Source organism: Populus alba, chromosome 1 (genome assembly GCF_005239225.2).
Source record: "Populus alba chromosome 1, ASM523922v2, whole genome shotgun sequence".
Lineage (NCBI taxonomy): Eukaryota > Viridiplantae > Streptophyta > Magnoliopsida > Malpighiales > Salicaceae > Populus > Populus alba.
The window spans coordinates 8,555,472-8,580,071 of record NC_133284.1 but is presented as its reverse complement, the minus strand read 5'-3'; the positions used below and the strand labels follow the sequence as shown (position 1 = coordinate 8,580,071).

General features: G+C 31.2%; 2 protein-coding genes across 3 annotated transcripts; one reads left to right on the top strand and one right to left on the bottom strand.

Annotated features, from left to right (window-relative positions):
- Positions 1-3,681: 3,681 nt before the first annotated feature.
- LOC118033849 (ethylene-responsive transcription factor ERF061-like) lies at positions 3,682-5,398 on the bottom strand. Its single transcript, XM_035038975.2, has one exon. It carries the CDS (start codon positions 5,057-5,059, stop codon positions 4,121-4,123), a length of 939 nt encoding a protein of 312 aa, XP_034894866.1. The 5' UTR covers positions 5,060-5,398; the 3' UTR covers positions 3,682-4,120.
- Positions 5,399-21,159: 15,761 nt separating this feature from the next.
- Positions 21,160-24,258, top strand: LOC118033850 (uncharacterized). Of its 2 annotated transcripts, XM_035038976.2 has the most exons (5): positions 21,160-21,355; positions 21,468-21,588; positions 21,685-22,129; positions 22,738-22,865; positions 23,630-24,258. In XM_035038976.2, the coding sequence occupies exons 2-5, from the start codon at positions 21,508-21,510 to the stop codon at positions 24,095-24,097; spliced, it is 1,122 nt and encodes a 373-aa protein (XP_034894867.1). In that variant the 5' UTR covers positions 21,160-21,355; positions 21,468-21,507; the 3' UTR covers positions 24,098-24,258. The 2 variants fall into 2 exon arrangements, with proteins under 2 accessions (XP_034894867.1, XP_034894870.1); XM_035038979.2 differs by lacking the exon at positions 21,160-21,355 and having other exon boundaries at positions 21,695-22,129.
- The last annotated feature ends 342 nt before the right edge of the window (positions 24,259-24,600 follow it).

Genomic DNA, 24,600 nt, shown 5'->3' with positions numbered 1-24,600 from the left:
CTTGAAATATTCAAAACATAGGGTGATGCATAATTTTTGAATTTTTATATATGCAATGTCCTATGTATGTACGTAATTGATCTTGTACGAGGGTTATAATATTGTTGCAGAAAAGATGGTAGCAGGTGCATAAGATCAAATTCATGTATAATTTGCACTCGATAATGGGATGTTGCGCTTGCATATTTAGATATCATATATAACAATGCCAAACATAGCTCAATAAATAAAGCATCATTCAAAATTATGTATATATAGTATCCTAGCCATGTACTTAATTAATCTTGTACTAGTTTAGAAAGGCAATTAATGTTATATCATTTAGAACATTCACAAATTTTACAAGCAAACATGAGACATAATTTACAGCAAACCAAAATTATGTGGAGAACAAGTTTTTTTTTTTTTTTTGGATTTTACTTTGATCAGTTGATAGTTACCTGTTACAACGATTTTGGAAAGTTATTGGTTTGCCTTTTTTTTTTTTGTTGGTGTATTTTAAAAGCATGTTTTATATATATAAAAAATATCAAATTAATATTTTTTTAGATTATTCGGCTAAATGAGATGAGAAGAATAGATGTTTTAATTCTATTTTTGTATTTGTATTTGTTTAATTAAATGCACGAATAAGATTTTTTTTATTATGATTTTTTTGTTAAAAAATTGTTGAAAAATCTTGCATATTTATTTTTTTACCAAAATAAATTATTTGACCCACGAATAAAACACGGGTATCAGAACTAGAATAAGTTAAAATTTACAGTTAAATTTTTTTAAAAAAATTAACTTTTAATTAAAGCAAAACTTGACTCAATTCTAAAACAAATTCTTAATTAAAATTAAAAGTTATTTCCAATCAAATGATTTTTTAAATTAAACAATAACTAAAATTAATTACAAAGAGTAGCTCATAATTAAGAAATATTTAGATACCAAATTGTTTACCTGTTCCTACATACTAGAATATGTTTGCTTTTGAGGTAATTTTTGTAATTATGATTTGAAAAAAATAAATTTTTAAAAAAATATGGTTAACTGAGGTTAGTTGGATTTAGATACGTGTTTGGTAAAAATTATGGTTGAAGTTTATGTGCAGCAAAAAAATATATAAAATATTTGGTAGTTATGTGATTGCGGTTGCTTTTTAAAATGCTTTTTTACTTGAAAATGCATTAAAATAATGTATTTTTATTTTTTTAAAAAATTATTTTTAATATTAGTGCATCAAAATGATCTAAAAACACAAAAAATATTAATTTGAAGCAAATTAAAAAAATAAAAAATAAAAAAAATTTAAATTTTTTCAAAAGTGCTTTTGAAACGCAAAAACAGACAATGTTTTATGAAACTCAGTTAAAAAAACATGTAAAAATTGCTTAACGTAAACTCCGTTTCAAACTCAATTTTTTAGTTAGTCCCGCAGTATAAAACATAGTTTTTACCGTTACCGCACTAGATTTTACCATATTGATTCTGAGTTGGAATTTCAATTATTTGCGTTATGCTATCTAAAAAAAAAAAAAAAAAAACGGCTGGGGCTGGATCGATTGCTTGCTCATCAGAAATACTCAAGAGATCAATTTTCATTGAGTATTTGCGACCCCCTGCAGACGCACACAGCATGCGGCTTCATTGATCTGAAGAAGCTCCCTCCAGTTTCCATCATCTTGGAAGTCCCAGGGTGATTGTTCATCCAATGCATGTGCATACCTTTCTTTGTACTTATTAGTTATTACTTTCTGGCCCTTCCTTTATATCCGAATAGAAAGCAGCTGAATTGTCCTCAATTACAGTTTGTTCGTTTTCTTCAATCTCAAGATTTAGCTTCTTTTTTTAATGGGTAATTAAGGATTTTATCAGGCTAACTTCTTACATGTTGAGTTTAAATTCATCTCCATGATCCAAAAAAAAAAAAAAAACACACCGCCAAACTAAGGGCTCGTGTAAATTTTGTTTTTTTTGACAGAAGTTTTGCCGTCGTTTTCCACCGGTATCCAACTACCATGTGATGCCACAAAGGATGATGCTGCACATAACCGTGTTTACATCTTGTTGTCATTTCTGAACAGCGACTGGACCAGCTTGTGTGTGTGTGTGTTCTGTCGTTTCTTAAATAGCCGTTTCTCAGACAACCTTCTCGCCATTAAGAAGCATGGAAGATGAACTCCAAAATGTGGCCGAGCTCGTTTTCATGATAAAACACGTCAGGTAACTGGTGATGTATATTTCTAGCCTCATCGGAGACACGTAGTTCCCCTGTACCTGTTGATTTATCAAAGCAAATTTAAAATCTCCTGTACCTGTGATCCAACCAAGTGCTCTCATCCGATCAAACTTGGCTCCCTGAGTTCCTTTGTTCTCCCTTGTTTGGTACGGAGTTGTCTCACGACATTAATGCATCCTATTAGTTTTTAAATCCTCTGCGCCTATCAGATACTTTCTTTTTTTTGGGTAGAGTGAACGTTGTCTTACAATCAGTTCACTCCATTATTGAAGCATTATGAATCTTACTGGCCCAAACTGGATCACGGGAAACAAGAATAAAGCACAAGAAATGGATTTGTGCAAGGCAATTTCTATATCTACTTGAAAATTATACTATGCTGCAGTGTATTCAAGTTTACAAGATAAAGTATACGATGCATTAAGCAAAATAAATCAACATTTCGTAATCGTTAAGAGACAGTTTTGATACAATATCAATAATATTTTTTTCCTTTTTTCTAAGATAAAATTTTTGTTTTTCGTCGAGATTATGCTATACCATTTGTAACGGAATATTCAGTTTTTTATAAGTTCTAACACAACAAATTAAATGCCGATGAATAACATTAGTGTTAATGAAAAAATAGGTGTTGGCAAAGGATAGACTTTGAAAATACACCAAATAAAATTATAATTAATTTTAAATTAACTTTGAATAAAATCTTAATTAGCAAATTATGACCATGTTTAGTTATTTTTCAAGATGAATTAAAATTATTTTATTGTAATTTTTTTAATAATATTAGATGTATCAAAAATAAAGTTCTAGCATGTCTTCAATGATACATTTTTTCTTAATCATTTTGTTTTCATAAAACTTTAAATTAACTTTCTAAACATATTAATGAAGTACAGAGATAATCATTCAAACAATCATTATTTAAATAATGATTATCTTCGACTGCTATTTTCAATAACAGTCCAATACCTCTTAATTATTGAAAAGACAAGCTCCTCATCATATATATAAAAAAAAACAATTTATCATGCAAATACATGGGTCATCTACTCCACTTTTGATTATGCTTCAATCCTATTCATCCATGAAAAGGTTCACTTCATCGATTATTATTTGAAAAGCACCAAAATTAGTATGGAGTAAGACAAGGGAAAGTAGTAAAGAACTACAGATATAATTGCTAGGTATTGAGGCTGTCTTTTTAGTTAAAATTTAATTTTTTTTGTTTCAATTTTTTTTATAATAATTTTAGAATATTTTAATATCAAAAATAAATTTTAAAAAATATAAAAATATTATTTTAATATATTTTTAAATAAACAACATTTTAAAAATCACCTCCTACCATGATCCAAGCACCCCTAATTTACTACTCGAGAAGCAACAACCAATTGTGGAGCACGGGAATATGCAACAAGAAATCCTTGAACGCCTTCATAAGAAAACAAGAGGCCGAACTACAACCACAAGAAGCCTCTCTTTATTAGCAAGAGGGTTACTGTCTAAATTAGCAACAAGGGGAAACTGTAAAATCCATTCAGAACTCAAAATATAATCATATGACAAAACTGCTACTATAAACAACAGTAGATGCCAAACTCTCTCTTACAATACCCAATTACTTTGGTACTCTGCCAAGAGATAGCCCTAAAATTGCCTTCATACAAAAACAAAGGCCACAAAAGTACGACCATGTTAAGAATTCTTCTTAACTGAACTAGAACAAGCTCCAAAAATCCTACAAAAAAAAGACAGTAAATAGAGATAGCATACTTAGATAGCAACCGCCATTTACATTTTGCACCAAGAAAACATCCAGAGATACAAAGAGCAAATGTTTCTCCAAATTAATAATCATCCGTCCCTGATTCAGATTGGTAACATAAATGATACTTAATTAGCAAGAACCTCCCAAATTAACTCAGGATCATAAGATGGCATTCTTGCAAGGGAACAGCCTTCGAATTCCGAATCTTGTGGCACCATTACAGGACAATCTGTAGACACAGAAGGAGAAGAACTCTCACACTTCCAAAGCCCCTCTTCAGAAACAGCCGGCGACACCAATTCACCACAACCCCAATTATTGCCCGAAAGCAAAGGCGGCGGCGGCGGCGGCGACGATGACGGTGATGGTGTTGATGAATTTGAATCTGCCTTCACTGGTTTTTGACTTTCTGTGCTTTTACCATCAACATTGCTCTTCTTTCCTGCATTCTTTTTAGCCCTCTCTTTTTTAACCTTCTGACAAATTGCTTGAATCTTGGCATCTACGGTAGTCTTCAAAACATCCAATCTAGTACAATCTTTAAATCCTAGCTCAGTAGGATCTTTTAGATTTGGAAAATTCAATCTTGCATATTCACCTCTAAGTTTATAAGCTGCACGATCATAAGCATAAGCTGCAGCTTCTGCTGTGTCATAGGTACCTAACCAGACTCTCATTCTGTTTTGAGGGAGTCTAATTTCTGCAACCCATTTGCCCCAATGCCTCTGCCTGACTCCTCTGTATAGTTTCTTCTTGGTCGGAGCAAAATAATTGCTGGTGTGCACAGAGTTTTGAAGAGGGTTTGTTAGCCAATTGTGAGAAAAGGAAGTGTTTGTTCTTTTTTCTTCACTGAATTTTTGCAATAGATCTCTCTGGTGGAGATAGACTGAAGAGCCTAAAGGCTCAAAAGCTGGACTAGTAAGAGTACTTGCTGATTGGCAATACGAGAAAATTGAATCCAAAGTGGTGGTCCCTCCTGCCAATATAAGTTGTGACAGTGAGGAACCAATATCAATTGTGTTGTTAAATGCAGAAGAAAGGTTGTTTTCTTGCATTCTTTCCATGATAATCTGAAACTCTTAGAACGGAAAACAGAGGAAACAGAGAGAAAGTACAAGAGAAGTAAAATGGGGTTCTAAAAACCGTCCCTTTTCCTTCAAATTATTGGTTTTCAAAAGAAAAATGAGATCTTAGTAAAAAAGAAACGGTCTAGCTAGAAAACAATGAAGGGGTTTTCAGAGATGAAGAGAAAGCTCAAGGCTTGAGCTATAATGGGGAAACGGAATAATACAGTGTTTGATGAAGAGCAGATTGGCGATGGTGAAACAAAAGTAATTCTGTTTTGAGAGAAGAAGAGGGCGTCGGATTTTTTTTGGGGAAGTATTTCAAAGAAGGTTTTTGGGTTAGAGTGGTTTGTGGTTGGGTCCAAGTTGGTGTATTTATAGCTGCAGAGCAAAGTTGAGGACTTTCCTTGGCCTTACCGTATTTTACAGCTATGAAATTCCTCATATTTTGAAATTTTAGTCCAAGTAAAGGTTGGCCTATGCCGTAATGACAATAATGCACTCATGGTATTAACACAAACTAATGGGGCTAGGCAATCCACTATTTCAATTACCGTAGAAACAGACTCATTGACGCTGCGGGTTCAAGGAATGCTTCTTTTTTCTTTTTTCTTTTCATTTGATCCTTTTATATTTATTTTATTCATGATTGATAAATGGATTATAATTTTTTGTTTCTTGAGAGATCAAAACTCAAGGGACTATAGTTGATAAATGGAACAAAAATCAGTTCCTTGGAGGAAAAAAAAAAACAAAATGCTATAGAATTCAAGAGGAAAAAAAGAGAAAAAAAAATAAAATTGGTCGCTGACGCCATCATAAGCAGGAACAGCCACCACATGTTGCCTCTCATGGAACAAGCCATCGAGACGCATTCAAAGACACCGCAAAAGACAACTTTTGGAGGCTAGAGGTCGTTGCATGCATCGCTATAACACAACAAGTCCTCTTACATGCTGGTGTGTGTGAACCCATTTCTTTTGCCTTTTTTTTTTTTTTTTACTTTGGCCCCTAATTGTAAGAACTAATTAATTGAGTCATGAGTTTCATCCCACGTGAATTCAAGCTTTTTTCTTTCAATTTAGTCCATAATTCTTCAAAGAATCTTCGATTTAAGCTTGAATTCCATCCAATCCAAGCCCAACTAAAACCTAATCTATCATTTGACTCGGACTCGATTATGCACGATATTGTTCGAGTTTTTTTTTTTTTTGAGAGACCAAAACTCAAGGGACTATGATTGACAAATGGAAAAAATAATCCCTTAAAGGAAGAAAACAACAAAAGGCTGCAAATTTCAAGGGGAGAAGAGAACAAAAGGAAGAAAAGAAATAGAAGGAAGACTTATTGTCAGCACCACCACTATGAGAAAAAAAGTGTCGCGCATTGTTATGATCGTTTCATGACTTGAGTCGTGATTTTTATATTTAAACTGGGGTTGACCATGGATGATTTGTCATGTCTCTACCTCGAAGTTAAAACAATAAAATATGTAATGCTAATTTATTATTAAAGTCGACTCATGTTTTTATTGATTATCTAAATTGTCTATAGCCCTATAAAATTGACTTGACAAGTTGTTACAGCTCCGACACAGCTAATTTGATGCTCGATCTATGCAAATAATTAGGTTAGAAGGTTTAAAGATTGACCCATTAAATTAGTTTTAATGACATCATCAGCGAATTTTTCACAACTTGACTATTTTGTTGCATCTAAGTGCTTAAGCTTTTTGTTTTTGGGTTATTCTTTACTCATATCAGGCTACTATCAATTTATTTTTGTATGTTATGAATTTACACCTAATATTTACAAAAATAAGCTCACAATGATGTTATTGATACTTCAAAATCCATATATGCAGCGAAGTGGGCAACGAATTAGGGTGTGTTTTTCCCAAAAAATTTTGAAATTATTTTTGCTTAAAATCAATTTTTTTTTAATGTTTTCATATCATTTTATTGTGTTGATGTCAAAAATAAAATAAATTATTTTAATATATTTATAAGCAAAAATTACTTTAAACCGCCATCGTCACCACAATCGCAAACAAGTATAGGAACCTAAAGAAATTGACCTTTATATATATATAATCTTCACTTGATTTAACGAAAAAAGTGAGACTAAGTTTTTAAAATTTTTGTATACTACAAATATACAAATATGGTCAACAGGAGTTATGTAAGTTCTCCCCAAACTCCCCAAATTTTTTTAATGTTGGGGGTGCCTTGTTCTCAGAGTACGAGAAAAGAAAAGAAAAAACTGAAAAAAGAAAAGAAAAATAGTATAAGAGGAGTGTTTGACAATAGTTAATCTCTAGTTAATCCCTCTCAGAACATCTAATTATTATTTTTTCAAAAAACTACCTGACAATAGGATATATCTTAATCTCAAATTTCTGTTAATTAAACAACTATTAGAAGTACAATTAGAGGAAACATAGCATATAACAAAATACTTACTCGATTCATTGTTCTTTACAATTGATATCCACAATGAAAGTACAGTTTTAAAAAAGCTAACGTTATTATTAGACAAAACAAAAGAAAAATAAAATTAATGAATAAACTTAAAATGTTGTGGTGCGGCTTAAAATTGCATTCTATTTAAATGTGTTTTTGGTAAAATAGTCGGGATGTATCTTGAAAATATTTTTTAATTAAAAATATATTATAATAATTTATTTATTTTTAATTTTAGTACATTAAAATTATTTAAAACATTTAAAAATTATTAATTTAATATTTTTTTCAAATAAAAATAATTTAAAAAAAAAATCACAATTTCAAAATTATAAAGTTCAAAATCACATATCATCTCATTAAATGTTCATAATCCTATTATGTGTTAGTGGGTAGAAATTGATTTTTAACGTTTTTTTTACTTATAAATACATTAAAATATTATATATTTTTATTTTTAATATTAACACAAAAAAATTATAAAAATAAAAATTAATTCAAAACTAAGAAAAATTCAAAATCTTTCCTTTCTATTTATTACACAGAAGTCAGAGCTTTCTGTGTATGTAAAAAAGTCTAACACATTTAAAGCCTTCTCTGCCACGCGTCTTGGCTTTTTGCAGTGCGTGGACATTTGCTTTTCTGTCTCTTCTCGTGCCGGATAAGGTGTCCTTAAACCCCCCCCCCCTCCCTGTATTCCAGGAAGCCCTCCTATCCCATGGTGCACTTCAAGCTCTGCTCGGCTTTGTAGCCGGCTAAGCTCTTTCTTTTTCTTTCATGTTAGGAAGTAAAGAAAGAAAAATGAATTAAATGTTTGGAGAAGTTAAAAACGAAGGATCTTTTGCTCTCCTTTTCCCTATCATGATTCTATTTTTCAGTTATCAACTTTAAATTTAAAGCATGTGAGTAGAATTCTCGTAAATTCCTTGAATTGTTTTTATTTAAAGTGGTCAGTATATGTTTGATTTGATTAGAGAATTAAATTTATTTATTTATTTATTTTTATATGTAAAACTAGCATAAAAATAGCACATATCACAAAATGAGAGCAATAATATATGATTCTAGTGTTGTAAGTGATTAGAATTTATTAAATTATCATGAGAATATCATATTGATATAAGGGATGCTAAAAAAAAATTAGTCTCAATTAATTTACAATCTGGTCTAAGAATAACTTCATTATCAAATAAGAATTATTAAAAGCATTTATAATTCATGCTCTGAATGGAGATTTTCTTTTTTCCTCTTAAATAGCACTGCCGCAAAAATAATTAATAAACCAGATGAAAACAAAATAAAAAAATTTAAATGGTATTGTTGGAGAACCAATACAAAAAAAAAAAAAAAAATTTGGCTACTAGTTTAAAAAACATATTTCACTACTAGCGCAACCTATATATATCTAGGAGCACAACCTATACATGTGTGTGTGTGTCCAAGCCGACTAGCATATATCAATTAATTCCACGGGTCTTGAAATTAATGATCATGTTAGTCTCTAGTGATCATTATATTAGCAACCACAAGGCTCGAACCTGAAACTATAAAAAAAGCAAATCTCTTAATCCAAGCTCTTATTACTAGACCATTTACTAGATAGTTACGAAATGAGATACTTAAAAATTGTGAAGGTTGTGGGACACCCTACAACCAATCTTTATTTTTTTCCATATAATTTTTAAGAGTTGCCCTACTCCTGGTAGTATAGAATTAAACCATTGAAAGTAGCACAATTTATTGAGTTTTAATTGGTTGTGCTACTTAGCGCAAACACACTGTGATATTTGTTTTTCTTAGTTTTAATAACTTACTAATTATTTTTGTTTTTTTTATTCAAAGAAAGCAAATCACGCACACATGAGATCATAAGAAAGCCTAACAAAGATCGAATCTCTTTTAGCGGATCTACGAGTGATTTAGGAACTTAATGTTTAAGTGTGGCTAAAAAAAAAATCCAAGTCTCGAGTTATTCATTCAAGTGACAATTTAAACAAAAAAAAAAAAAAACAACAATAACAATACATAAACTAAAAATCAATGAAAAAAAAAACTATATATGAGTCTATATGGATTATCAAACAACCCAATGCTTAGGAGGAAAACCATAAAAAAAAAAAAAAAGATAAGACTTAAAAAAAAATCAACTTAAAAAAAGAAAAAAAAAACAAAGAAAATCAAGTGAACCTTTTAAATCTGATCTAATTTTAAAAACTCGTAACTCATTGAATCATGGACCAAGCAAAATAATCAACTTGTTGCAACTTGTTAGAAAAAATGATAAAATTTGAGAGAAAAATAGTTAAGGAGGATGAAATTTGAAAAACAAATACAAACAAAATAAGTAGTAATTAAAATAATGAGTACCAAATTTGAAAGATTAAAAAATCATAGAAAATGAAATTAAAAAATATATGTAATTTGATAAATTAATTATTTAAAAAATAATATGGGTGAAATTGAAAACAATTATAGAATGTTAACTCAATAGAATCAAATCCAAAACATAAAAAAGGATTAAAAATAAGAAAAATAAGCTCAAAAAAAGAAAAAAAACCCAAACAAATCTGGACGAACCTCTTAAACATAATCTAATATCCAAAATTTATAACTTGTAAAATCTTATATCTAAGTTCAATAAAGAAACTTAACTATTTTGAGGCTTTTAGTGAGAAATTAAGCATTGAAATTTCAAGATTAAACTTATTATCATGTTTGTATCAATAACTTAATTTTTACTTGCGTTTTTAATTTGATTTATCAAATTTTATGTTGTTTGAATTAGTTCAATTTTGTCCTTGTTTTCTAAATTTATCTCGTTCTCCCAATAACGTTCTTTCATCAAGTTTTGATATTAATTATTCATGTACATGTAGCATTAAATATGTTTTTTTATATAAAATAACTTTTATATTCACACAGAAATTAGAAATAAATTATTTTGAAATAATATATTAAAAATAAATAGATTATGCCAACTGTAACTTGCATGTCATGTTAATTAATAAAAAAACACACTAAATAAACATGAAACAACAACAGCAACAATAAAAAAGATTCAACCTTTCTAAGGAAAATTCCTGGAAATCAATCTTGAAACAAAACCAAGACAAATTGGTAAAAAGGAAAAGTAATGGTTTTGTCATAGAGTTTTTATTAAATATTATTTTAATACATCTTTTAAGATACTTTATTTAGTGATATGAATCCTACATAAATATATATATATAAAAATACTTAACAATATCGATACATAATTTAGTATGCATAGTTAGCATTGAGACTCAAGTTGAATGGGATATAAAACAAGGGGTCAAATTTCTTGCAAACAAGCCGATCTTAAGGCACCAGCCATTTTAGTCATACTGGCTAGATAGGGAAGCGTGAGAGCCAAAAGAAGCCGAGCCAAGGAGGTGCACAGATCGAATGAGGCTAAAAAGACCTTCTCTTCAGAAAGCTACCGAATCCACATCCAAAACGGGACCATGGCGCATTAAAGACGTAAAGGTAGGATCGAAAGGCGAGACAAAGCTCGTGAAAGGACACACATCTTCAAAGGCCACAAATAAAGTTATGTGCATGTGAACCAACCTAACCATTTCCCCCAAGTCAAATCCTCAATAGTAACTCTCAAACATAGTAACTCTAGAAAATATAAAATATAATTTAATTAGTTAAATTTTAAATTTATTTTTATAAAAATTATTAGTTCGAGTTTCATAAATTTTAAAATTACTGAAAATTTATATAATTATTAACTTTAAAATTTATAAAATTAATTGAGACACGTACAAATTAGCTCCAATTATTATTTTTTTTTTAAATCTTAATAGCGTTCTCCTAATCTTCATGTTATGTATAGTACCTTTCTGTCCTTTTTAGATCTTCACTTCATCCTTCTGCTACAAGTCGACGTTTGCCCTCACTGGCATCAACGCGCAAATCTAACCCACCAGGACAGCTACTTAGATTTGATAGGAATAGTTAGGTTTTATGAAAGTATTTTTTTAATTTCTTTTTTATATTAATAAATAAAAATTATAAAAAATACATTAGTTTAAAGTGTTATAACGGGGAGGTGATGATAGAAAAATGAAGGTAAATATAAAAGTAAAAAGGAGGTGATGGTAACAAAGTAATTGTGATGGTAAAAGTGATGGCTGTAGCAAGAACAATGATACTGGTTTGTTATAGTGTGACGATATATGGCGATACCAACCAAATAGATTGTGCTGGATGTTGTAGTTTATTAATATTATGAAACTGATTAATGTCTACAAAATATCTTACAAAATTCAATATGTTGAAAATACTTTATAGTACTTTCTATTTTTATTTTTATTTTTCCTCAAGACCGACGCGAATAGATCTAAAGGGCATTATAGTACTTTTAATTTTATTTACGGTGAAAGAAAGTCACAAAGGAAGTAGAACGGGTCAAAGGCAATTTACCTCCATAACTTTATTACGTTTGACTTTCCAAAAAGTTGTGTTTTGTCAGTTTCTATAGACGTTCTAGACTTGGTCACACAGACACACAGCCAGCTGCAAACAGACGCCGACTATCCAAGTGGTCCTGTCTCCTGAGCCAGCCTCGTCACTATACTACGGGCCACGTGTCGGTGTATCTTTTTTCTTAGTCCCCTAATAAGGCCAATTTTCTCTTTCCCAATTTCTTGTGATTGTTTTTCATGCCCTACACCGAAGTCCTTTTTTAGCTACAGATGCCATTCCACGGTGACTCTATTGAAGTGTGACGTCACGACAACGTAAGTGAGATCGTGAACATTATTTGATAGGCTTGAAGCCCCTGACAGGGTAGCTTTGAATTGGGCCCAAGTTTGGTAGCAATGGCCCCCACAACGAGGCAGGTACAAATACCATAAAGTAGATTTTTTTGGAAAATAATTTTCATAGAAAAAACAAATTTTAAAAAATAAATTAATTTTTTGATATGTGACCGTATTATATAAAATAATTTAAAAAATATTTTTTTAATATTTGGCTATACTATAAAAATAAACTATAAAATAACTTATTAATATTATTTTTCAAGTTTATTAAAAAAAATGAGGATTAAAACTGACAAATAAAAAAGTTAAAGGAGATTGAAAAAAAATATTTTAAATAAAATAAATAGTAATTAAAATAAAAGAAACTAAATATGATAAAATAAATAAAATAAGAGAAAAAAAATAACAATAAAAAAATAAAATAAATCAAATTATAATGAAAATAAATAAATAAATAAATTCATAACAAAATATATAACAATAAAAAAATTAATGATAAAATTTGATATAATTAATAAATAATCAAACTTATTTGATTATTTTACAACTTCTAAAAAGTATATTCCGTCAACTTTCTTGAAAATTAAATTAATTTTTTTTCAATTAAAAAATATTTTTTATTGATCAATTTTTTCAATGATAAAAAAACATGCAAAAGTTTATAAAGTGATTTTTAAAAAATCACTTTTCATAAAACAAATGTAACCTATATTATAACTAATTAGTTTTTAAACCAAAACATCAATGTGAATTGAATATTATAGTTTTTTTTAATCATACCAAATTTAATTTAGTTAGTTGTTTTTTTATTTTAAATTTTTTGATTTGCTTTTAATCAAAAACCAAATAGTGTGTGCGTGTATATATAAATTTTTTGATAAATTCATATATATCTCAAATAGTTGAAGTCTCGATAATAATCATTGCCAGCCTATCCCTCAAACTAGGCGTGATACCAGAAATTGATGAAATGGGATTGCCTTCGAGAACTTGTGGTAGGTTTCAGTCCATGTATGATCGCACCGCCTCCTTCACACACAGTGGCTTTGCATTCATTGATGAGACGTCTTTTTTGCAAAGCAGAAACGTATAAATTATCAATAAAACTGCAGAAAAGTTTTTTTGATGATACGTACGGTGTCATTTTCGACCTCTTTATATGGTCCCCCTCTTATCTTAGCTTCGCTGGTGCTGTTTCATTTGCCATGGCACGCATTTGGGGCCTCCTGTACATGGCTTCGTCTTGTTTTGAGGCTGTGAAGAAAGAACAGAGAGACAATAACATTAGTGTTTCGTTCAGACCACAAGTTCATATTGTAGGGAACGATCATAACATGCCTTCCGTGCAAACCCTAAAACAGATATTGATTCACTTAAATGCAGCCCATAATGACCTAAGATCTTCATTGAGAAGCAAAATTATTATTCTACAAATTAAGCTGAAGTTAAAATATTAATGAAAAAAATGATGGGTTGTGCTTGTAAGAACTTAATTGTTGAGTTATAAAATAAATGGTTGAAAATTGATTACACACAGGGGTAGTTAACTTATTTAGATAATAAGTGGAGAATTATTTGAATTTAAGTTATACAAAAACCTATTAATATCATAACTTGTATGATTAAGATTTCTCAAACATAACTCTAAGAGGTAATTTAATTGGTCAGGCCTTGAGTTTGCTCTCCAATGATCACGAGTTCGAGTTCTTTTAAGGTAATTGAAAACTTATATGATCATTAATTTTAAGACCTGTAAAATTAGTAAAGATACACGTAAGTTGGTTCAAATACCTTCTTTGATAATAATAATAAAAAAAATTTCATACATAACCGACCATTTTTCCCATAACTTGAGAGGATATAAACTAAATAAAATTGTTAAATCTACCTAAATAGGTCCATATTGTAATCAATCATTTCAACACTCGTCAACGCTGTGATGTTACCGTGGAGAGTACTTCAAATAGTGTATATTGCAATGGAAAACCAACTTGCTGCCGTGTACGAATCATGCATGCCCTTATTTCCATCTTCTTTGAATCTCTAGTATGAAATGGGAAATAATTCGTGCGATTATCGAATTGTAGAAAACTCAAGTGAACATTATGCTTCTGTGTCTCGCAACAATATATTGTTATCCATAGGCTACTCAATGCATCCATAAAGGTCAAACATGGCAGTAGATTGAAACAAGGGAACGGGTGCGACTCGTGTCTCCCCAGACCCCACCTTATTCATTTCATTAAGTTGTCTTCGTCATCTGGGAATATTTTGAATGTATTGTTGAGGTATGTTTTCAACTTCATTTGATTTCATTTGGGATTGTGAGGATTTATTGTGAAGAGATCAAGCTAATATTGCAATCAATGCGTCTCATAATGTACTCCATATGATAAGGTGGTTCTAATGTGAAAGAGGATTGTAAAAGGTCAAGTTTAGTCGGCAAAATAGCTGCATGAATACAATATTAGCAAGATAATATAAAAAGAAGAGTTGTGGCCAATATAGCATGGAGTGCTGTATTCATCAGAATAAATAGGCATACAACGTCGTAAAATAAAGAGCTATACATTGTGATTTGAATGATATAAAGATGCATAAACCTACCGCCTAATTAATTGTTTCCAAAAACCTAAAATTAGATTTTGAATTGAACTTGAATAATGATAACTTATATCGAGATACTGAGATTATAAATAACCGAACTCCAATCCACCACTTATAAATTAAGAAACGTAAACAATAAATATAAAAGATATCACAAAAATTGGTTAATTCTTCAATAAATCAGAGTAGTTCAATGAAAAACTAAAAAGTATGAGTAAAACATCACATACACAATAATAATTGTTGAAATCAAACTAAAAAAACCGTAAAACCATTATTAACAATGTTAAAAAAATAATAAAATATTTCTAAATAAAACATGAAAAATAATCCTAAATTAATTAGAAAATTAATATAATTATTACATAGTAACTTTTAGATTTTATATTAAGACTTTCACGATATCAAATTACCTTGAAACTTTAAGTCACTGTATAAAAAGATTTCAATAAATATTTGGTAAAGTTTTAGTCAAATCAATAGTCATATAAAGATTTACTTATTAGAGTAAATTTATGGATTAAAAAAAATAAATATTTAATTATCAAAATTAATTTCTCATGGTATTTAACTTTGATGTGACAATCTTATCTCTTCTAAAATTCAACCTCAAGTACTGCCCTTTCTTTCTTTGGTTTTTTTTTTTTTGTAGTAGTTATATGAATAATATCTTCAAGCTAAACATAATATTACAATTCAATTCCATTAGCCATCTCTTTATTTAATATATTAAAAAACCTTTCTATATATTGTAGCTTCTTTATCCTGCACAGTATAAAGACTTTTCTCAACCTATCTATAGAGTAGTATTCATTGCGGGTAGTGAAAAATTGTGAATTAAACTGTGTATGAAACTCAGCTAGCATTCCTGCAAGCTAGGTTAGTGGATAATGACCCTCATATGAGAAGTCAAATATATGGTAGCACTCTATAGCAATATGACCAACTCTCCCATGGATTTGACATGGGTTGATTGCCTTTGGAGGTCTGAATTGAAGCTGATCGAAGAGATGAAGAACCAAGGGCAGGATCATTTAGGAGTGATTATTTTTTGTTTAGTTTGGTTTTTATTTATAAAAATAACTAAACTAAAATTGTGTAAAATATAAAAAATAAAATTGAAATCAATTCCAACAAACCGGTTTTGGTTTGGTTCGATTTGATTATTTTATATAAAATACTGAAACCCAACTAATCAATTTTGGTTCAGTTCGGTTATTTCTAGTTCGATTTGGTTTATTTTTAACTAAACCAATTCGATTCGGTTGAGGTTTTTTGGTTTCAGCCTTATGAAATCGAAACCAAACCAAACTAAATATTTTTTTAAAAATATTTTAATCGGTTTAATCGGGTTTTTTTTTTATTATTTTTTCTCATTTTGCCTATTTTTTTCTCACCCCTTAAGACCATTAATGGGAACATCTGCTTGAGATGGGTATGATGGTCGAGCGATAACAAGAACCAATGGCCTTTTCTTTTGTCCAAATGAAGGCTTCTTGTTGATAGCAAAAGCAAAAGTGGTATTGAAGACCACTGTGCTATGCCAAAAAGAGCTTCATGCCTCAACAGCTCAACATTAAAATCTTCGATGGTAAGGTTTTTATTCTTGGAAGCAAAATTATAAGATGTAATAAAGGGGTTAAAATCCTAGCTCGGACCACCAAGAAGACAAGAGATCAAATCTTGATTATCAGCAGGCTTCCCTGCAGCTTGCAGCCAATAGATTTGGCACTCTTTAAATAGGCAAAACAATCATGAGACCTCTAAGTAATGGTCTTTAATAGCAGTCCACACTTGTTTCGAAGTGTTTAAACCATACACAGAAGCCACGAGAGATTTGGATTGATGGAGGGAAAGAGAATCCCAACTAGAGCTTGATCTTTCTTATACCAGGTTGGATAAGAAGGATATTGGGAGGATTATCAATATTAGGTTTCTCAATAATTGATTCAGGTCCTTCCACGAAACCTAAAAAGATCATTAATGTTGTTAAAAAAACGAAAGAAACTGAGATTATCAGCCCTCTAGGCCATCAAGCTTAAAAGATGCTGACAAGTAGGGATGATGAGAAATTAAGGTTGAGTGGATCGGTGCTCTTGACATCATTGGAAGAGCAGGAAGTTGATATGGTGTGAAAGTGTGATCTAGGAAGTATAACGCCAGTTATTTTTTGCTCTGATGCCAAGTAAGATAATGAAAAAAGTAAGAGTTTTGTCCATCATAACATGGATAATTGTATTCATTAAAATAAATAGCCATACAACGTAACAAATGAGAGTAAAATAAATAGTAATTTTTAAGGTGGAGTTTGATTGATCAGGTTTTGGATTTGTTCTTCAGAGATCCAGAGATTAATAGTTCGAACCCTGCAAATCTCAGGGTCCACTAGAGCTTATATGATCGTTAACTTTTAAAGACTCGTGAAATTAATCGAAGTATGAGCAAATTAATCTAGGAGATAAACATGAAGTATACAGTACTTGATAACATATACTTTTCAGTATAGATTTATATAATTGAAATTAACTAAGCTGTACAGTAACCATAAAAGACTTTTCAGCTGGTTGTTGAGTGAATTCCGCAGCAGGATATTCTGCAGGTGATAGTTAAGAAAATTATACAGTAGTCTGAGACTGGAGGGATAAATACAATTTTGTAGAAGATAACACATCTTCTATTATTTATCAAGTAATTACATCCATGAGTGTTTAATTATTTTGTTGTATATTTGCCCTCTCGAAGAAAGCATGACTTTGAGCTTTTGTTATTTCAGGGAAACTTTTGAGAGTAAACATGCGTAGCTGGTTAATCACTAATCTTATTATATATATATATATATATATATAAGAATAAAGTTTATGGATCATTTGCTATCTTCATTTTTAATTTTTTGTTTTCAAGTTGTAATTTTTAAACAAAAACAGCAAACTTGTTTAACGGATTTTTTTAAAAAAAACAACACATAATTATTATTACATTTACTAGTATTTCTCATTACGTTTTGAAAGTACTTTTTAAAAAAATTTTAAAAAAATTTATTTTATTTTTTATTTTAAATTAATATATTTTTTTTCATGTTTTCAGATCATTTTGATATGCTAATATCAAAAATAATTTTTTAAAAAATATAAAAATATATTATTTAAATATATTTTAAAATAAAAAATGCTTTAAAAGATAATAATTACCATTCTTTCAAACACACACAATTAACAGCTGCATGTCTACCTCAACCTAATTCTAAAGAGAAAGGAAATCATTTCCTAGCAGACAATAAAAAAAAAACAATTATAGGCTCATGACATCCAACTAACTGGTTGTTTTTATTTAGTGATGATGACAACTATTTGTCAAAGTCTTATTTGGTATTTTGATATAATTTTATTTTTGAAATTTTAAAAAAAAAATTAGTTTTTTTTTTATGGTTTTGATATCCTATTGTTAAAAATAAATTAAAAATATAAAAATATATATTATTTTAATATATTTTTAAATAAAAAACATTTTAAAAATCAATATTTATCATTTACCAAACAAGTAATAAATAGGGTAGCTTATAAAATTAGATTCTTAAAATACATCAACACGGTTAAGATTTTCATTTCATCAAGTCGTACAAATTTAGACCAATGAATATATATGCTCATTGGTCCATGATAACAATACCTTTGAAAATTTCAGACTCTTGGCACCCAAACAATAATATGGTAGTGTTTGGGGTTGTGTTTCTACTTGAATTTTGTAAATTTTTGAATTTTTTTTTTGTGCTAAAATTAAGTATTTGTACTTTTTGGATCGTTTTGATGTGTTGATGTCAAAAATGATTTTTAAATAATGAAAAAAACATCATTGACATGTATTTCGGTATAAAAAACTATTTAAAAAGTAATCGCTACCACACTGTGAAACACGCTTTATATGCTCTTCCATTTGTCCATGATAACAACCTTTCCTTAAGCAGGCTTGATCCCTGAAATTAATTTCTTCTTTGTTCATAAATAGCCAAGACTTCTATTTGCTACTTGTTGTGCTCGTATTAAACCCTCAAAACAGGGTAAGCTGACTTGAGTGCAACGTGACCGACGTGCACCAGCGACGCCACTTGGAGGTTGCCGTGCAGCTCATTGATTGAGACAAGGTGCGTATGGTTTTAATTAGCTCATTTAATGTTTTTTCCAATTTTTAGGTGAATTGACACTCTTTTCACTCCTCTAGTCAACCCTCGTGTGGCTTGCGATCGTGAAAAATCATGTCACTGAAGAGGATGTGTTCAGTCATAGCAAGCTATAGCGGGCTTAGGTTAGCCTAGCCTAGCCTGCAGCCATCGGGTTCGTAGACTATCTGCTTAACCCCCAACCGAAAAGGAGTTTAAATTGACCTCCACCATAACAGAGGTGGCTTTTAATGAGACCCGAATGTGGACCAGCTCTTCAGACCTCATCGCTCCAAGCCCAGCACTGCTGGAAATGGGCCATTATCTACCTGATTTCATATCTGAAACGAGCCTTCCTTTTTGCTCGAAGGTTATGGGCTCCCCAACAAGAACACATAGCGAAAGCAATCTGCATTGGGCTCGGCATTGGGCTCCTCACATCTCTTACTAAAAACATTAGCATCTGGGCATTCACTTCCGTTTGTTGGCATTAATTTGTTCACCAGGTGATTATTAAGAAACAACGGTATTTCTTCTTCTTCTTCTTTTTTTTTTGGATAACCCGGGGTGTCCGGGCCAGCTTGCGAGCACTACAACTAATCTCTGGGCTCACTGAACATCCTGCAAGCCCAGTGAGCATGTAAGGCACCGCGGGGGTGACAGACGTACACAAGTGAGGCTTGAACCCTAATATGAAGAAAGGGAATAAGTCCCTTCAATCACTAGGCCACAATCTCATTTGTTATTTCTTCTTCTTCTTCTTCTTCTTGGGCGGCATGGTGGCAAGGCTGATTATGTAGCCACTAGATTTATAGCAGTTCTCAACGGACCAAAAAAGCAGAGAGAGTTTTGGGGTGTTATATTGACAGCTTTCCCTGTCAAAATTAAATCTTCCATTGATAAGATTATTCATAAATTTTGGTATAATTATCCAAACACCCTTGTACATCGAAATATTTTATGTCAATCCAACTATCCGTTTGCATTTTCTGGTATGAAATATTTTATTTTAGGAGTGCAAAAACATTCACTGAGTTTTATATAAAAAGTACGTGTTTTACAAAGATTGTATATCTATAATATCTATACTCTCTACGCAATAAGATTTGATAATATGTATGTTATATAATTTTGCATATAATGTAATTTAGAAATATAATATCTTAATAATTTCTATTCAAAACGATGAAATGCTGTTAAATTTAAAAGACTTCAAAATAAATTCTTAATAAAAAAAAATTCAAATGGATTTAATGGTACTGTTGCTTTTCAAATAGCTTTTCGTGCCGAAAAGCATGCCAATAATGTTTTTTTATTTTTTAAAAATTATTTTTGATATCAGCACATCAAAACGATCCAGAAAGTATCAATTTTAGCAAAAAAAAAAAAAAGTTAGAATTCGAGTTATATAGATTTCGAGTTATATATATATTGGAGTCTTAAAGGAACAAAAATATTTTAATTGATTTTTTGGATAAAAATATAAAGGAATTTTGACAATAATCTCAAAAATCTTGATTTCTAGTAGCTCCTCTAGAATTCTAAGTTAGATATAACCGTATGGTTTAAAGAGTTATACACCAATCTCAAGAGATTGATACAGTGAATTGAGGAGATTGGCTTTTTTTTTTAAAAAATATTATTTTACATACTGAAATCATCATCTAAAAAAATCTGAATGCATTATAGAGATTATCCGAGAGTAAATTCATTTTGACAATTATCCAAAAAATCCTGATTTCTAGCAGCTCCTCTAGAATTCTAAGTTAGATGTAACCGTATGGTTTAAAGAGTTATATACCAATCTCAAGAGATTGATACAGTGTGAGGAGATTGGCTTTTAAAAATATATATTTTAAATACTGAAATTATTATTCAAAAAAATCTGAATGCATTATAGAGATTATTCGAGATTAGAATCATTTTGATTGATATGAAAACTAAGTCGAGGATAAGATATTCTTACGGTCATCAAAGTGAAATATAAATCATAAAAAGGGCCTGCGACTCCCAACTCCCGCGGGCACAAAACGGTGCGTGTTGCATCTACGTCCAAAACAATAGAGGGAAGTGAAAGAGTCAACTGTCAAACTGAAGTAACCAAGAAACATGAGTTCAACCGCTTCGTACCTCGTATCTATTTCAACTGCTAACCCCTACAAAACAAACGGAAGTCTTCTTTGCTTGGGAGCTCAGCTCCATGAGAATCGGAGTCTGTTTCGTGAAAGATTCAAGCAGCAAAATCTTACAAAATAGATGCAAACAACTGTCAAAATCATAGGTTAGCAAATACTCCGTCCTTGATTAAACTCTATGCTTTTATTGTTCTTTTTTCTTAAAGACGCTGATGTAAAAATCTGAAACTTTTTTTTTTGCCTGAACTCTGTGAACAGTGTCAATTTATAGTGTAGCAAATTGGGATTATCTCAAAACATGAAAATAAATCAAGTTCGGTTTCTGGGTCTGATTCTAGTACTACTTGCAGCAGTTGTTTGCTCTCTTGCTGATTCGAAGGTAACTTAAAAAGAATTAAACTGGACTTTTGACGGGTATCTATTGTTAATTATGTCAGTGATTTAGATTAATTGATTATGGATTTGGTTGAACTAGGAAAGTGCAGGCACTGGTTTAGATCCGAAATCGGATGCTGCTACTAATGCTTCAAAAGAAGCAGAAGGGTCAAACTTAAAATCCAATTCGACTGAGGATGATAAAGGAAAGGGAAAGGGAGGTCAAGTTGATAAATCTAAGGAGGATAAAGCTGATGATTTGAATAATAATAAGATGGCTAGCCAATCTGGGTCCAAAGATAATCAAAATGCGAAGGAGGATAAGGGTAATTCAAGCGAGGAATTTCAAGCAAAGGAGGGTGATCATAATAAAAAGAAGGATTTGAGTGGTGGGGAAGAATCCAAGGATTTCCCTGAAGAGAAGAACGATGAAAGGGATACTCAATCAAGGAAGGAGGGTCCTCATGCTGAAGAATGCGATCCATCTAATAAGTGCACGGACGAGGAAAACAAGTTGGTTGCCTGTTTAAGAGTCCCGGGAAATGGTATGCATTTCGTCTAATTGGTACTGACATGTTTCATCTTGGTTTCGATAATGCTACACTTTTTGGTGCTCACAGATAACCTTTCTAATGCCTGCTCTTATATGTGTATGAAGTATTGAAGTTGACTTCATTAACTGGCCCTTTTCTGTTAATGAATTTTGTGATCCTTGTTTGAAATCTCATTGTTAGCTGCTCTTGTCTATGAAGAGTTTGTTCAATTTTTTTGCACTCAAATTTGTGAGAATGTTTGAGGGAATCCACTTGAAATCTTCTAGTGTGATTTGAGGATGAAGGTTGTAAATTTTGCATGTTCTTGATTCCGAAAAAATTGGACTCCTGAAGTAAATCTTATCTGTGCCAATCCTTTTTTCGGTTTTTCACCAAAATGAGGGTTTTGATTACAACTTAAATCAACTAAATTAAATAACCCTTGGAATGCCTAGACGATACGAGTCTTGGTAGAACCTGTTGTTATGCTTCTAGTAAAATTTCTATATGCAGTATGGGAATAATCATTTTGGACAACCTTCTGTCATGAGACTGAAGAATGTTTTGTTTATTGCTTGTTGGTGTTGAAATATCTGGATTGACTTCTGTTCTGTTTCCAGAATCTCCAGATCTTTCACTGTTGATTCAGAACAAGGGGAAAGGCCCGCTTAATGTTACAATTTCTGCTCCAGATTTTGTTCAACTGGAGGAAACAAAGATCCAACTCCAAGAAAAAGATGACAAAAAGGTATTTATGACCGATACCAAATAGTTATTGAAAAGATTACGGAGGAGCATCAATTTCTGCCCCACTTTTGAAGCTCAACTAATACTGAGGATTATTTTTCCTTTTCGTATCATGATTTTTTGTTGTCTGCTGGTTCATTTTCTACAGAACTGTCGTAGATTAAGACTATCTTGCTGTTCTAGATATCAATCTTGGAGGGATTGATCTCTTCTATAAGAATCTAAATGAGGAAATATGATGATACGAATCTAAATAATGAAAGGTGATGAGGTAGAAATTATTAAAATTCCAATGTAGCTCATAGCTCCATTGTAACTTGATAGCAGGGGGACGTCTATTCATGTTGGTAAACTGGAACTGAAGTGGCAACCTCATTAATTGTTGATAGAACAGGGAATGCGATGCCAAGGGGATCCTCTCCCAACATAAAATCTGATTATTCGTTTACAAGTATATTCAACCCTTCAGGCCATAGAACTACATTTTGGGTTTAAACCTGGAGAAATAATTAGCAATTCATTAGGTATTCAGTCTTGTTGCTATGTCATGTAAGACCTGAAAAAAACTGGTCCACGTTTCCTGCACAAAGATTTTTCATGTAATATTTGATAATTTTCAGTCAAATAGGTAATCTAACAATTTCTGTGCTTTGAATACGATCTGCATTTCTGCCTTGTTTCCTGGATATGAAAACTATCTGATAATCTCCCCGTTGAAATTATTTTGAATTTATCTACTGTCTTTTGGTTGACGCTGCTGTTCAGGTGAAGGTTTCCATCACCGGTGGAGGAAGTGAAAACCTGATTGTTTTGACGGCTGGTAAAGGTCAGTGCAAGCTTGATATAAAGGATACGATTGCCCACTATTCGGGAACGGAGCTTCACAAGTCCCGCGAGTCTGCTGATATAATAAACTCCATGTCACGAACCTCCACCATTGCTGCTTTATCCTTTGCTGCACTGCTGATCCTGGCATCAGGTTGGATGTGCATCAGCTTCCGAAGGAAGCACCTTTCCTACAATAACCCTCGATATCAGAGGCTAGGGATGGAGCTGCCGGTGTCAGGTGGGGGGAAAACAGAGTCCAAAACTAATGATGGGTGGGATAATGATTGGGGTGATGATTGGGATGATGAGGAGGCACCTAAGACGCCCTCGCTACCTGTTACTCCAAGCCTTTCATCTAAAGGCCTTGCTTCGCGACGGTTGAGTAAGGATGGGTGGAAAGATTAGCTGCCTAGGTTGACGTCAACGTTTTACAGGGGAAAATTCTTAGTTCATACAGTTTCTTTTCATCAATTTTTGTTTCCTGATTTGTTCTTTGGCAACCTCTTCATTTTCTTTTCCCCAGTGGACACACAAACTTCAAGAAAGTTACACGTCTCATTGTTTAATTTATTATAACAAAATCATATATATATATATATATATATATATATAATTGGTGTAAAGTTATTCGCAATAAACCTTTTAAAATATCAACAATATCATTTTAGAGATGAATCTTTAAATAAAGTTAAAATAGATAAACTCAATAATTTTACAACAAAATAAATTTAAGCTCTATATTTGAAAGGTATATAAAAAACTTAAAAAATGAGGAGAAAAATACTAAAATTGAGGGACGGGTATGTAAAATCAGGAAAAATATTGTCGTTGAACCCTCCCTTCACCTTACTTTTTGTAGTTGGTTTTGGAGTTAAGCAATTGAAGAATTAATTTTGGTATTACACAGC

Excerpts from the sequence above, each read along its gene's own strand:
- LOC118033849 (XM_035038975.2), bottom strand. The coding sequence starts at position 5,059 with ATGGAAAGAATGCAAGAAAACAACCTTTCTTCTGCATTTAACAACACA.
- LOC118033850 (XM_035038976.2), top strand. The coding sequence starts at position 21,508 with ATGAAAATAAATCAAGTTCGGTTTCTGGGTCTGATTCTAGTACTACTT. Across the intron at positions 21,589-21,684 it reads GCTCTCTTGCTGATTCGAAG|GAAAGTGCAGGCACTGGTTT; the intron begins GTAACTTAAAAA and ends TGGTTGAACTAG. Across the intron at positions 22,130-22,737 it reads TTTAAGAGTCCCGGGAAATG|AATCTCCAGATCTTTCACTG; the intron begins GTATGCATTTCG and ends TTCTGTTTCCAG.